General features: G+C 33.9%; 1 protein-coding gene across 6 annotated transcripts in view; it reads right to left on the bottom strand.

Moving 5' to 3' along the window:
• LOC120535157 (spermatid perinuclear RNA binding protein) overlaps window positions 1–15,889 on the bottom strand; it is a 306,536-nt gene that overhangs the window by 63,532 nt on the left and 227,115 nt on the right. For all 6 annotated transcript variants that reach the window (XM_039762781.1, XM_039762780.1, XM_039762778.1 and 3 more), the window contains 5 exons: window positions 10,940–11,157; window positions 10,595–10,760; window positions 9,135–9,279; window positions 2,472–2,563; window positions 1,967–2,062 (listed from right to left, as the gene is read on the bottom strand). In XM_039762781.1, the coding sequence (XP_039618715.1) occupies window positions 1,967–2,062; window positions 2,472–2,563; window positions 9,135–9,279; window positions 10,595–10,760; window positions 10,940–11,157 (717 nt within the window). The remainder of the gene's footprint in view (window positions 1–1,966; window positions 2,063–2,471; window positions 2,564–9,134; window positions 9,280–10,594; window positions 10,761–10,939; window positions 11,158–15,889) is intronic.

Below are 15,889 nucleotides of genomic sequence, written 5' to 3'. Positions count from 1 at the left end.
AAGTCAGAGAGGCGAGATTGTGTTGGTTTGGACATGTGCAGATGAGAGATGCTGAGTATAATGGGAGAAGGATGCTAAGGATGGAGCTGCCAGGGAAGAGGAAAAGAGGAAGGCCTAAGCAAAGGTTTATGGATGTGGTGAGAGAAGACATGCAGGTGATGGGTATAACAGAACAAGACATAGATGACAGAAAGATATGGAAGTAGATGATCCACTGTGACAACCCCTAACAGGAGCAGCCAAAAGAAGAAAAAGAAGAAGAAAGAAAGAGGTGAACTTAAATGGCTGTAAAAAAAACAGTGGTAGCATTAATCCTACTGCACTCCTTAATGGACAACCTCATATATGTGAATGGAAAAAATATAGTTAAATTCCTGTGGATAGCTTCTCTTTGTGGAAAATAAGGCTATTCACTGCAATGCAACTGTGATCATGGAATTGCATTCTACTGCAAAACAGTAAAAACATTGTACACAAATTACATGGTGTTTTACAAGAAGAATATATATACTCAGCAAAAAAAGAAACGTCCTCTGACTTTCAACTGTTTTTACTTTCAGTAAACTTAATGTGTAAATATTTGTATGAACACTAAAAGAGTCAACACCATAAGACATAAACTAAAAATGTTTCACAATGTGTCCCTGAATGAAGGGAGGCTCAAAATCAAAAGTACCAGTCAGTATCTGGTGTGGCCACCAGCTGCTTGAAGTACTGCAGTGCATCTCCTCCTCATGGACTGGACCAGATTTGTCAGTTCTTGCTGTGAGATGTTACCCCACTCTTCCACCAAGGCACCTGCAAGTTCCTGGACATTTCTGGGGGGAATGGCCCTAGCCCTCACCCTGCGATCCAACAGGTCCCAGACGTGCTCAATGGGATTGAGATCCGGGCTCTTCCACTGCGAGGATGATCAGCTGTCCTTCCTGTCTCCCTGTAGCGCTGTCTTAGGCGTCTCACAGTGCGGACATGGCAATTTATTGCCCTAGCCACATCAGCAGTCCTCATGCCTCCTTGCAGCATGCCTAATGCACGTTCACGCAGATTAGCAGGGACCCTGGGCATCTTTCTTTGGGTGTTTTTCACAGTCGGTAGACAAGTCTCTTTAGTGTCCTGCGTTTTTAGAACTGTGACCTTAAATGCCTACTTTCTGTAAGCTGTTACGGTCTTAAAGACCATTCCACAGGTGCATGTTAATTAATTGATTATGGTTAATTGAACATGCATGGAAAACATTGTTTAAACCCTTTACAATGAAGATCTGTAAAGTTATTTGGATTTTTAAAACATTATTGTTGAAATACACAGTCCTGAAAAAGGGACGTTTCTTTTTTTGCTGAGTATATATGCTGTACAAAATTATAAAGACTTGTCAAATTAGCATATAATATACTATGGAATGCATTCTCATTGGATATAGTAAACAAGGACATTACTTAAAAGTGTAGTCAAATTGATTGTTTGATGTTAATGTAAATTTTATGTCATAAGTGTTTTTAAAAGACAGCAGTATTCCATGCTACTAATTGATGATTTTTTTTAGCCATGCATAGTTTATTGAGATGCTTTGGCCAGGAAGCATTATCAAATCTTTACTGTGACCAGACTGCTAGTACATCATATGATACCTGTAAAAGCAAATGTGTAATTTACCATGAACACATTATAGACATGGGCTTAAAAATTGTTCTGATCATCTCTAAGAGATTTGGAAAAAAAAAAAAATTTGAAAGAAAAAATGAAGAAAAAAAAGTTAAAACAATCTGAGTCTTCAGCACTCTCCCTTTTAAATGGTGGACACAACATATCCAAACAAGGTAAAAAAAAACACAAGTGTGCATAAGTAAAACTTACTTTTAGTAAGATACAGAGAATAAAAAAAATATATGAAAGACAACTCGCAATCATCGGTATGTTTTCTGGATTACACAAGCCATATTTTTAAGAGTGAAATATCAAGACTTACCCATCCTTTTAAAGGCTCCCATGTGGGTACTCTGTTGCACAAATCCCGGAGAATACGAAGAACAATTACACATGATTTTAATCCGTTAACTCTTGCCTAAAAGAACAGAAATGATGGCAAGCGTACACAGTTATGGAGAAATAAACTAAAAATTAAAAAAAAAAAATACTGTGGTTAATGAGGTTTTCATAGTAAAATTAGAACATGCAAAAATTACTATTATAAACAAGCAAAACTTTTGTATTTATATGTGCTTATAATATACATACTTATATAAACATATAAATATAAATATTATAGACAAAGATATTTATTTACAGACAGTAGTAGAAAAACAAAAAATGTAATTGCTTTTGTAGCCTTATGACCATTTACACATTTTTCTTAAATTATGTGAATATTATATAAGTAAATAAATAATAAGAAAATAACTCTATTCTATAATAAATCACCTTACTAGCTCCATAGGGCTACAATAACAACAAGGTAAGAACAAATAGCCAACCTGAAACCATTTGGCATGTCGCAGAGACGCCAAGGCCTTTAGGCATTTCTGCCTGTCCAATAAGTCTGGAGGATCTTTCAGCACAACATTTTCTATTGATAAAAATGGGGGAAAGCAGAAAAAAGACAGATACAATTTGACCAAGGGAATTCTGTCACTGAGAAGGCAAAAGCAGCCTTTAATGGGCAAATTTCAGACTTCAATTATTTTCAATGTTTTTTAATATGCACAGTGGTTATTGTTTTAAACAACCATTAAATAAGTAATGTGAACATGTGCAACTGAAGCAACAAACGTTCGATAACAAATCAATGACCCCAACACTGTCAAATCTAGTTAAATACAGAGAGGTCTTATAGGTCATCGAATGTAAAACAGGAGCATAGCACTTTTTAGGTTAACAGATGTTTATTTTATTGATGCATAGCCTCAGACCCTAACATAACAAAATTAACAAACTAGTGCAATGCGTTTCACTAGTTTACACAAATCCGCTTCAATGAAGTTCACAACCTGACTTAAAAGTATGAACTGTCTGCAGATGTTTCTGCATATGATTAACTGTTTTACCTGTTGTTGACTACTTTTGCATCTTTAATTCTTTTAAATTTCTAATAGTCATAGACAGTGTGTGAAAACAGAGGAATCAGGATGGTAGAGGTACATTAATTGTAATAATTGTATTCAGTTCTGATATTTTATTTCTAAAATATTTGTTTAAAAATCTTCAAAACAAAAATAAAAAAAATATATTTTAAATAACTTTCTTGAGAGTATTACATTGTTAAAAGATTGGCAAAGTGGCAGGAAAAATACGCTGATGGTTAAGACATGGTTCTATGAATCACAAGGTCAGTGCACTTCAGTCTTACTGTAAGACATTTAATTTGCTTGTAATCCAACTTAAATATATATGTGTCAACAAATGTACTATAGCTCTGTAATTGCCAAGTACTTTGCAACTGCTTTTACCATACTCAGTATAAAATAGCATTATTTAGCTGAGGACAGCTACATTTATTTTACTTAAATATCTACAAGTACCCCACACAATTCTACAGTAATACATAAGAAAGAAAATACACATGAGCAAGGTAAAAAATATAAAGTTACCCAGCCATATGTTTCACAAGAAACATTTTAATTTCATCAAATTTCACACACATCTAGGACTTTTATTAATTATTTCAATAATCAGGAGCGATTCTAGTCCAGACACTATTGTCATTGAATCTAAATTTACTGGACGATCATAGATGTACACATCAAAATGGATGTTAACTATAATTACTAGAGAGGTGCCGATTACATTTAAAGTAGCTGTCATATCTATAAAGTGGTATGCTCTTGTTTGGAAGCCTAGTTGTGTGGCAGATATTTACATGGTTCTTCAACATGTCCACTAAATTCAAACAGAAAATGCTAATAAATACCAGATAAATAAATGGACCTGCAAAAAAAAAAATAAATTAAAAAAATTACAATTTCAGGGACAATAAAATAATATCAAAACCATATTAAATATCTGCTACAGGGAATAAGTGTCAGAGGTGTATAAACTGGGTTAGACAATGGAGAGGTGTCAAACAAGCAAAATAAAAAAAAAAACACAAAATAGCTTAATTTGAAATATATGAGCATGCAAAAGACTCTAAAATACATGATTAAAATGTTCCAAATTCCACAGCCATAATTAAATATGATTATTTTTATTTAAGAATTTAAAGTACACTAGACTAAGCAAATTTGGAACTTTTTTGACAGAATTGATTTGTTTATTGGTTTAGCAGTCTGTCCACACTGTGTGCAAGTTATACAAAAATAAGACAGAAGATAAAAAAAGGCAGTGAATCAAGTAAACTTGCACCAGCCTTCCAAAAGACTGAGTCAGACACCAGAATTCCTTCATGCTCTGCCCCAGGCCTAAAAAAAAAAATCTGTGTCTTAATTTTAACTAACTTTTCTTATACTCCTGACTTTCGTTTTCCCTCCATTTCTTTACATAAGCCATTGCAGTGAAAGGCACAAACTATTTCAACCACTGTTTATTCATTATTGTATACAAACTAAGATCCATGCCATGGACATTAGCGCTACTGCTAATGGGATCTAGCGTCACAGGTTTTCCTCCACGTCCCTAAAGACATGCAGGTTATATTAACTGGCAATTCTTGAATTTAATTGTGAGTTTGAGAAAGTTATGACAAATATATGGCACAACCTACTGATAAACATTTCCAAAATTTATTCAGCTGAAACAGTCTACACTTAAAATATTTTTTAAATAGATACTGCAGCCTATGGAAACAAATATACCACATGTTGCATCTAACACCAACAAACAGAAGACAAACCAAAATGCAAAACAATACTGCCTCAGATTATGTTAAATTATAATGGCATCATGATCATGCATGCCTTATAAAATATATTAGGTGTTTCTTCTGCTCTGTAACTTAAAAAATAATAAAAACAACACAAAATGCACATTGTGCCTTCAAAATGAAGGATGCATATGCATTGTAACAGAAAAACCATGCAATAGTTGGTTATATAAATCTGTACGTGGCCAAGCATCACTGTTATACACTACTGATCATTAACCAAATAACATAGCTGTTCCAAGGTTTTTAGATGTTTGGCTGTTCCAAGAACAGTACGATAGTGATTACTTCATATAAATTTTATTTCTCCTTAAATATGGAAGGAATGTGTGACTGAATCTGAATTAAGGTGTATTACTTTATGTCTTAATCATTTGCAATTTATTCACTGCAATTAAATCCTTGAAAATCAAAAAAAATGAATAATATAAACCCAGTTCTAGTTTTAACTAGTAATGAGTAACCCACAGGGTTTGCTTCGTCATGAGCTTGACGAAATCACGTAAATGTTTGCTCAACTCCTCAAAACAAATTGAAGTCAGTGGGGAAGAAAGAACTGAACTAGTTTTAAGTTCCTTATAATTGCGCAACGTGTTGTTTTACCCTCCTTAGTGTTGCACTTTTTCCAAAAACAAAAAAAAAAATTTAAAAATACACTGCATTTTTTTTTGCTTCAAAAACTACATTTTGTATTAAATCTCACCTTTCTACTGTACAACGTGTAAAACACTAAATTAAAGTCAGTAGGGTAGAAAGGATAATGATGATACAAATAATAATAATGAATAATAAAAGTAATATGAACAGCACAGTGCACATATGTGAGTGTCATGAGTGTCACTTTCTGATACACCAGAATCACTTTGTTTCACTGACTGTTTCAATTTCACTGCCTGAAGGCAGATTGACCTCATCATCACTCCTTTGCCCGTAACGCTCGAGCCTTACATTTATGCAAGACACGCCTATACGGTTGCCAAAGTAATATTCAGCACTAATGCAGTTGGCACTTTTCCGGCCCAAGTAACCCTCGGGTCTTACATCAGACACATTTATACTGTTGCCCAAGTGACCTTCAAGGCTAATGCTTTTAGCACTGTTTTCATAGCCCAAGTGACGCAATGTCTAATGCTAAGGATGTTAAGTGTCCATTAGGGCTAGGGAAGCATTTGCGAAATTTGTTTGACTGATTATTGTGGTCAGAAATGTGATCTGAACTGTGAAGCAAAGCTAACCCCACAGGGCCACTTTGTTTAAAAAAAACAAAGGTGCAATTGGAACAACCAGAAACAAATTACAGCAAATGGCCACAAACTAGCAGCAAGTAAAATAAATGTATATCACTGCGGTCACAGAGTTCCAATCTTGGGGCGCACCTTAGCCAGGCCATGAAGCAGCAAGTCATGACACAGGGTAAGTCTGCATATCTTTTTGCTTTCGGTATCTGTGCAGATGACTTGTACTTTTTTCTTCCATGAAGAAGACAAAAACACCTTATAAACAGTAATAAATCTTTTGTTATTATTATGTCATAGTTTACCATGTGTTTTCTTACTTGGGGAGGGCTTTTTTAAGAAGAGTTTTAAGATCTAGCTGGGCACATGGCTATTTAATCATGCAAATTAGCCAGGCAGCAAAGTAATATGTCCAGTGGCAGTACTCATAATATTCTTATTATGGTCAGCTAATGTACCGCCTTAAAAGAAAATACTGTAAGGTTTTTTTTTTTTTTAAATGCATGCAGAGTGAAAGGCTGGAGTACTGATTGACTGATGACATCACATATGCTTGAAGCAGCTCTGTAACAATCTCACAGTACGCATGTTTGAAAGATCTGTGCATAGCTGCTACAGCTCTGTTATGTTAACACTCTGGCCTTCAAAGCATCCTAGGGCAGAAAAAATGTTCGTCTGACTGCCTGCAGGTAAATTTCCAGGGAAATACTCTGTGAACAAGGCACTGGCAGAACAGTATATTCACTGTGGAAAAACATTATGGTGAATTTTGCCAATCACACTTTGAGATGTAAAAAGAAAAAAAAAGCTGCTAACAAGCATACTTTGAGATGAAAAAAAAAAAATGATGCTAACAATTAACTCAATTCGTCAACCCACGATATTAATGAAAAACATTTATTTATTTTTTCTATTGTTTTGAATTTACAAACAACAAAAAGCCACTATTAGGGTGCAATAATAAAGTAAAGTAATATCAATATAACAGTGAGAAAAACAAAGAGGTATTCCACTATAAAAAAGTAATTATATTAGGCTAACTCTTCAAATATAAATTCTTCAAAAAATCTAAATAGTTTATTAATCTACTGAATGGTTAAGAAAGTTTGAAACTGAAAATGAAATCACATTCATAAATTTAATTTAATGACAATCATCGATGACAACCACAAATGCCTTACATTGCCAATTAGAAGTGAAATTACCGACTTGAAAAGAGGAGCAGTTCACAGTGTCTCAAGTAAAATCAGTATTATCAATAGTATGGTCATGGTGGTTTTAGTTTGCTGTGGTGGCTAAAGTCAACCTTCAAAGACTATTCCTATCTTTTTTAAATATTGTACATTCAAACAAAACATTTACAAATGTATTAAATAATGAGTATTAAATGTAAAAGCTAACTATATTAAAATATCAATACTTGACAAGATATACAGCAGATACTGATGACCTCTACTGAAATATTTAAATGTTATTAAAAAACGCATTTTAAGCCCTTACAGCAAGGTAAGTAACATTATGGTACACTTAGATGTGTTAATTGCATACAATAGCGTAATTAATTAAAGAGGTGTTAATATATATTTTCATTTCTATGGGAGTGCAATTTTAAAGTCTTAATGACTGCAATGATTTGTTTACATAGAATTTAAATATTTAGGAAGTATACCTTTTATTTGTACAATAACAATGATAATAAAATGTCTCTTAAACTAAAAGCTGTGGGAAAAAATGACTTTTTTAGAAATTATAAACCAAGTGAAATTCTGAAAGCAGGGCATGAAGGGACAGACACCACTCATATCTGTGGAATGTATAATGAAAAAGACTGAAGATATCATTTTTATTAATTAGTTATCAACTTGATTAGTGACTAAAAACAAAAAAAGAACAACTATACTCCATGAAATTAAATATTATCTGATAATTTTAAATTTTTTATTATAAAATGTTTAGGTATGCACTGCACCTATTTGTAAATAAATTGAGCCTATATACCTTGAAATATATCAGAGGTGCAAAAGTTTAAAAACATAATTAACATAAATTTCACGGAGTACAGTAACTAAAGGAAAACCAAAATAGCCAAGCGACTCAGAGCACTTCTAAGAATGGGATAAGAACAACAGCAACAGTCTTGCCCAGGCTGGGCCAGTGCCTCATTTCCCATGACAGACAGGGGCCAGTTGGTCAAAGGTCTGATATAGTCCGGTAATGCTTGGCAATCTACCAGGGGCAGGCTTTGAAAGCTGAAGCAACAAAATGATTAGTAAGTAGTAAATACAACTGAGAATCAGCATTTTAAATGTACGTATTTCATGGCTTTAGACTGTCAAATATTTTCAAATAATTTCCTTTAAATGATGCACCCCTAACACTGAATATAAAGAAACTGAGGTGCTGTAGATAATGAAACACCTCAAGGGGCTTGACATTCATTGCAAACCTGCCATGGTTCAGATTTACTTACAAAACATTGAAATAGGGAGCAATTTTAAATCTAAATAAGGATGGTTTTTCTTTCTCCTAGGTTAGAATACTCAGGTTTATATTTAGGGCTGATTAACTTTATTTAATTAGTGGTGTATTTGCTTTGCATGTATTTAATTAGCAAACATTTTCCCCCCAAAGACATAAAGTAATTTCAAACATTTATTACTATAAAAAATGTATACTTCTCAAAAAAAGTAAACAATTGTTTATGAGGGATAGCATACAAGTCAGCTGGCAAACTAAAAGATAAAACTTAATCATTGTGTAAATACTGTACATGCAAGATTTAGATTTTAACATGCATTTATGTTTACTTAGATAAAACTGTTAAATGCTACTGTGAGGTTAACATTTGAATTTTTTAAATGAATTCCATCATGGACTGTGCATTTTTAAATTTCTTAGAAGTAAATAATTTTGGTAAGTTAATCTGGAGCTCTAAATACGGTATAAAACAACGCAATAAAATAAAAAGAGGTACATTAAATAAATTAAAAAAAGACTAAGGAAAGATAAAAATGTTAGGTCACAACAGACAATCAACACAATACCTCCATCAGTCTTCTCCAAGTCTTCTCTCATACGAGGAGAAGTAAGGGTCACCTTCAGGCATAAATTTGGATGTTTTGTGTTGCAGATCAAGATAGCTGCTTCATCTATACACTTTTTTAATTGATAGGTGTCCTCTGTAAGTTTCTGAAAGTACATTAAGGCTTTCAATCACCAATTCACATGCCTAAATAATATTTTGTTATTAAAAACACCACATAGAAATGCATATACAGTAAAAAAGAAACCACAAAAAATACAACCCATTATTGAACATAAATAATAAAAACAGAGAATCTACATTAAGGGGAAGAAAATGATTCAATATAAAAATATTATTGTTATAATAATTTTCAATATTTAGATCCTTCTTGCTGAAAATGTTTCATATTATTAAATGTAAGACAGACTGAATCAGTTTTAAAAATTACATGACGATGTAGAAATGTGTGAGTGAGTTTAAGTTATTTGTGTTTGTGATTTAAAGTACAGTAATATTGCTTTACTGTCCTTCTAGTGAGTTTTAAACATTTTTCTGTAAAAAAGCACTACAAATGTTTGCGGATTTCCAATTAACTGACATATTTGAGTTCAAGTTCCTTGACTTGATTGCTAGCGACTTCTGCTCTTGTAGATATTCATAACTGGAGCCTGATCTGCATCATTTTTTTTATTCCCAGAGGCAAGCAATAAACAGCAATAGTTTTTATTACATCTAATTAAATAAGCTGAATTACCATCATTCCTTAGCCCAGACCCAAGGAGCAACTTATTGCTAGGAATCATAATGAAATCTTTAAAACAGTAAACTAAGCTGATCAATTATAAAAGAAGTGAAAGAATTACCTTGGAGCTAGTATCTTTATTGATTATTAAACACATATATGAAATCATTACTTCCCAGAAGCTGCTCTCCACTTTAAAAAAAATTATAAAATGCAATATTTAATACAGTCATTAAAAAGTTACTAAAAAATGTACCTATGTGCTTCTAGTCACCTTTAAATTAATAAAGCAGGCTTGAGAAGTATGCAATGTTATAGATCTTCATTACACTTACAAACACTTTATTACATTATGCTAGGAACGCTTCGCTGTTTTACATGTATTTAGCTTACATGCATCAATAAGCATATTCTATAAGCTACCGCAGTAAAGAGCTTAACATAATGACCATGAAAAGTAAAATGCAATTTTTTCAGCAAGCAGCATCCAATTATCAATTCTCAGGAGGTAATGTTCTGGATTTATTATCCTGCACCAGCTATTAATAAAAACTCTTTTTTTCAGATTTTGCAGCAACATTAAAAATCTTGCTTGCAAGTGTGTTCCCTTTTCCCACAAATGTACTACAATGGTTTTCAGTTGATTAATGCCAAGGCTATCTTGCTGCATTCTGGGCGAGGAAAAAATCCTTTGGAAATTAATCATTGTGACAGCAAGTTTTCCAAAATTAACTCACCTGAATCTGTGGAGGAAGGTTGTCGCACACTGTACATAACAAGGCCTCTGTAGGCTTCTCCTTGCACATGAGAACAAGCTCGAGGTCCATGTCGCCTTTTATCAGTAAACCCTTAGCCACAAGCCCAATTCTCATTACGCCACACAATGCCCCACTTCTCTGATCCCTGAGATAAAGCAAATATTAACAAAGAAACATAATTCACTAGAAATATGTTCTATGTGCACAGCATTTATGTTCTACTAGTAATATGATATAATTTTGCTCATTAACATTCTTTTGTACAGATTTTTAGTAAAAAATGGAAAAAAGTTCATATTTAAGGAAATGCAATTGACAGCTTACATTGCATTACTGTCAGAACTGTCCTCAGTCTTAATGTCTTCTTTGTCTGGCTTCACCATCTTGTTGACTTCATCTAACCAGTCCGAGACATGCTTCAGGGCACGTTCAACGGTGGAGACCAGGTTCTGGACAGCCTCCAGTTCCTCTGATGAAGGGTAGATTGTAGAGTGTTTTGCCATAACATGGCGGTCATCATTAGCAAAGGATCGTATGGACCTCTAGGAGTAAAAAAAATGGAGTTGTAAATACAGATTTCTCATAATCTTCATTGATAAAACTGTATTACTGAACATAATAGAGGTATACATTTAAAGACAAAAATTTTTATTACACCTATCTGAAAATTAACTTACAGTTTTTGTTGAAATTTTATTTGATAGCAAGAAATGAAACCTGGTTAAATATTAAAGATGGAGATGAGTATAACATAAAGGATAGACAGAACAGAAAAGAAGGTGGGGTTGCTGTTAAGGTCAAACAAGTTTAAATGCAAGTCCTTTTCAGTTGGACAATGAACCCCATCTTAATGGTGACATCTGGCTTTGCCTGTAAAGCAATAGGGAAAGAGGCCTTACTTTATTTAAGGAGTGTGTTATAAACCACCCAATGCAGACAGTAATTTCAACATACATCTTTTTAGTAATATTAAAAAGGCAAGTTTACAGGGGGATACTAATGTATTGTCATGAGGGACTTTAATTATACGAATATTAAGTGGGATAACCTTGCAAAGGACACAGCACAACAGCAGGAGAATTTAAATTTAATCAGCAACTGTTTTGTAACACAGTATGTTAAAGCACCAACACGGGGTGAAGCCTGTCTGGATTTAGTATTTTGTAATAATCAGGATAGAATTGAGGGTGTAGAAGTGATTGAACCACTAAGGTCAAGTGACCATAATATAATATAATTCTCAATGTTTGGTAAGAGTGTGGATATAAAGACCAAAATTGTTAAGTTTAACTTTGGTAGGGCAAATTTGGAGCAGATTTGGCAATGTCTAAGGAGGATAGACTGGGATAAGCCTTTCAGTATGGAGACAGTCGAGGAGCAGTGGAACAGGTTTAAAAATTTACATATAATGCAGGACAGGTACATACCTAAATTTGGAATTAATAGGAAATTTTAAAAAATCCGCAGTGGATTAACAAAGAGTTAAAAAAGAAGCTGCAAAGGAAAAACCTAGTGGCCTCTTGAGGAATTAATCTAGCTTCATTTCATATATAAAAAAAGAATAAAAAACGAATATCTGAGTTTCAAAGAGCTATATTTATTGAATTATACAAGCATTTACAAAAACTGTTAAAGTCACGTGTTTGCCACATTGTCTATAAATGTTCTATGTGCCCCCCACGAGTAACTGTAACAATATCGAGGTGGTATTCAAATTCCTGCCAAACTCTAACATATCGGGATTGACGCTCTGAATGGCAGCCGTTATCTTCAACTTCATTTCGGCCAAAGTTGTAGGCATTGGTGGTTGGAACACTAATCCTATGACGTCTCCCCAAAGGAAAAAGTCACATCTGGGGATCTTGGAGTCCAATGGTGGAGTAACAAATCTTGATTATCAGATCTTCCTATACAACGTTGGGGATAGGTCTCATTTAGGAAATGCCGCAGCAAGGTTATAATAGTTACCGAAAACTAAAATCAAAACTGAAACTATTATTAAAAAAACATTTTCGTAAACTGAAATAAAATAATTAACAAAACCGAAATGAAAAACTAAAACTAAACGAAACTATTAAAGTAGCTAGAAAGACTTACTGAAATAAAATAATTTACTAAATTATTTTTAGTTTTCGTTTTTGAGTGAATATTTTTACTTTTAGTCATTAACCCTTGTAAGTTTTATCTATAAAACAGAAAGTCATCCACTACAAGCTGCCTACATATAGTCATCCAGTGAACGGTGGCTGGTGACGGAGGGCGGGTGTTCACACAGCATTTGCGGTGACAGAACAAGCTGAATGCGGGTGCATAAGGCGTGTGAAATAGAAAGCGATTTACGTGCGTTTGTTGTCTATCAAGATGTAATTCAAACGGCTGAAATCAAAATGTGCTGGTGAAGAAAAACTTTATCGTATGGACAGAAAAATCATGAGTGAGTAACGTTTCAGTTTATTTCTCAGGTGACTGCTTTTTGTTGACAGCAATTCACCTGCCACTTCCTACAGGAGAAATCCTTTTTATTTTCTCATATACGAAATATAGAGAAAGTATAGTAACCATGAAAAAATTCGACCTCAATATTTTGATGAATCTTGACGTCATAGACCTCGCAGAGTTCAAAAATATTTTTTTTTGTAATTGTGTGTGTGCGTGTGTGTGTGTATAAACATGATAACTCAAAAACGCAACTAGATAGATGGATGAAATTCGGTATGTGGTTGTTACACTACAATTGTAGATCAGTATTAATGTTTGGGCCAAATCCATCACCCGGAAGTGGTACTTTACCTGAACACATACTCGATTTTTTTTTTTATTATTATTATTCATGCAGCTGCAGAGTCCGATTTATTCAACTTTACTTTTATAATAATTGTTCAATATAGGGCTGTGCGATATGACCAAAATCTTATATCCCGATATTTCATTTCATATCCCGATATCACGATATGGTACATTTTCTTTGTATTCAGTGAATAGTTTATATAATCACCACTCCTTTTTTTCACTTAAATTAAAAAAATCAAAAATGAGAAGTACTCAACTTGTAATTATTTCTGTTCTTTTATTTAGAACATTTGAGCAAATGTTTGACTTAGAATGTAAACATAAAATGTTAATGTATCAAATATAAAACACATTTCAAAAACAAATTACTAAAGGCCCAATATAAAATACTGCTATATAAAATGCCTGACATAAACAAAATGTGAACTGTAGCAGCAATAACTCTCACAACATATATTAAATATAAAAGGATCAAAGCACTAACAACTAAACTATATAAGGCCAATAAACCCTTTAAACAAAATAAATACAAGTCTAACATTAATTGTCAAAACCAAATGTAAACATTGTACTTCAAACTGTAGCAGCAATAAGGCTTACGACAAAAATATATTAAATATATAATATTAAATATAATATTTTTAGGCTACATTCTAGTAAAATGTTAATTTGCACATCGTAGTGTGGCAAATCTCCGTTAATGAGTTACAGCTGATCGCCCCGTGCGTGGGACTGGACGGCGCTAACGTGTTGATGCCATCCAGCCCCAAGCACGGGGCGATCCACGGTAACTCGTTACAGAGATTTGCCGTGTTAATGCAGTTGTGGCGTAAACGTAATTTTAACAAGATTAACGCTGATAGCAAACGCTGCAGGGAAAATTATGCCTTAAGCAAATTGTTTTGGTAGCAATTAATCTTCCAAGCTTTTAACATGCTCGTTTAAATAGTACCTTTACAACTGTAATATCCTACGTGGCCTGCCTCTCAGTTGTAAACTCTCTGCATGCTCGCTCACGTGCTTTTTGCGGAGGTGGTAGAAGAGGTTTGTCGTGTTGGAGTCTGTGGTAGCGATCGGTTTGCAGCATAATTTGCACAGTACCGTTTTCTGGTCCGTGTCAGACTCTTCAAATCCAAACCATCTCCATACTACAGAGGTAGCCCCTCGTTTAGGAACAAGGTCCTTCTGTGTGGAGCTACCTGGTGTTGCCTCGTCTTCATCAGCCATGCTAGTGTGTCTGCATCCACGTGGTGGCCATCAAAACAATGAAAAAAATATTGCCGTAAACAGTTTATTTTGCGACACCACGAAACAAACGATAGCGTAATGTGCAGCGATAGACGTTTTCATATTGTCATCTGATATATATCGTTATATCGAACAGCCCTAGTTCAATATATTATTAATTTGATTTGATGTTGATGGTTCCTTAATATACATAATATAAAAATATAATCATTGTCTTGCGGTTTACTCCTCAAATATCCATCTCCGTATCTGAGTATACAAGAAAGTCGAGGGGAGACCACTCCCGGTTTTTGAAAATAAAACGGCACTGATCGAGAGACTGACTACATCATCATACAAGATCAGCATATTGGTGCTGAACAATCACTTTTGCATTAAAAACATCGTTTAGCAATGAAGTGACACAAACATAAGGTAGGTAGGCGAAGAGAGTCTGCCAAGTGATGAAAAACTAAACCTACTAATGGGTTGTTGCATTTATTCTAAATCTGTTGATTTATCTTTTTTTAGTTTATATTCACAACTCAAAATACCTGATATTGTAAAAGTTTTCCATTAGCAGAATTATATTTTAAAAATTTTTCTTCCTTTTTTCAATGTTTTTCTCTCTCTCTCTCAAAATAGATAGTTGAAATATAATATTCTTTATGTTCTTAACATCAGCCATATCATACATATTGCATACCAGGGATTTTTCCTGCCTTCCATCCAAACCTACTGCGGTAGGCTCCAGGTTTCCTGTGATCCTGCTCTGAATAAACAGGTTTAGATAATGTATATATTGTTCTTAATCTCAGTTGCTGTCTCTGTCATTTTGTGCACTCCTATTACCTGCTCTTGCTCTGCTCATTATGGGTTTACTGTCCTTTATGTTGGGCTGTTCAAGTCTCACTTCCCCTAACCTTGACACTGCATGCTTGTTTTTCTTTGTTTCCCTCAATGCAGTTAGGTGGGGTCTGCACACTGATTCAGGTCTAAGGGTCCTGTTCTTCCTAATCCCCTGTGATTTTCATGAGAAAATGTTTTAAAAATTATAAAATTGTGTACAATTGTTCATATTCAGTATCTAGTTTTGATTATGCTTGTTTTTATCAGACAAAAACAAAACCAGATAGTAAACCATGTAGTGTAGTAAGCTTCCACTAACATTAAACTTGCATCCAAATCTGTTAAGTGTGCAGTTCTGTCTGATTGTGACACAAAACTAAACTCCGTAGGAGCTCAGTGCCATAATTA

This window comes from Polypterus senegalus, chromosome 9 (assembly GCF_016835505.1).
Source record: "Polypterus senegalus isolate Bchr_013 chromosome 9, ASM1683550v1, whole genome shotgun sequence".
In the NCBI taxonomy this organism is placed as follows: Eukaryota; Metazoa; Chordata; class Cladistia; order Polypteriformes; family Polypteridae; genus Polypterus; species Polypterus senegalus.
This window is presented reverse-complemented; position numbering and strand designations above follow the sequence as displayed.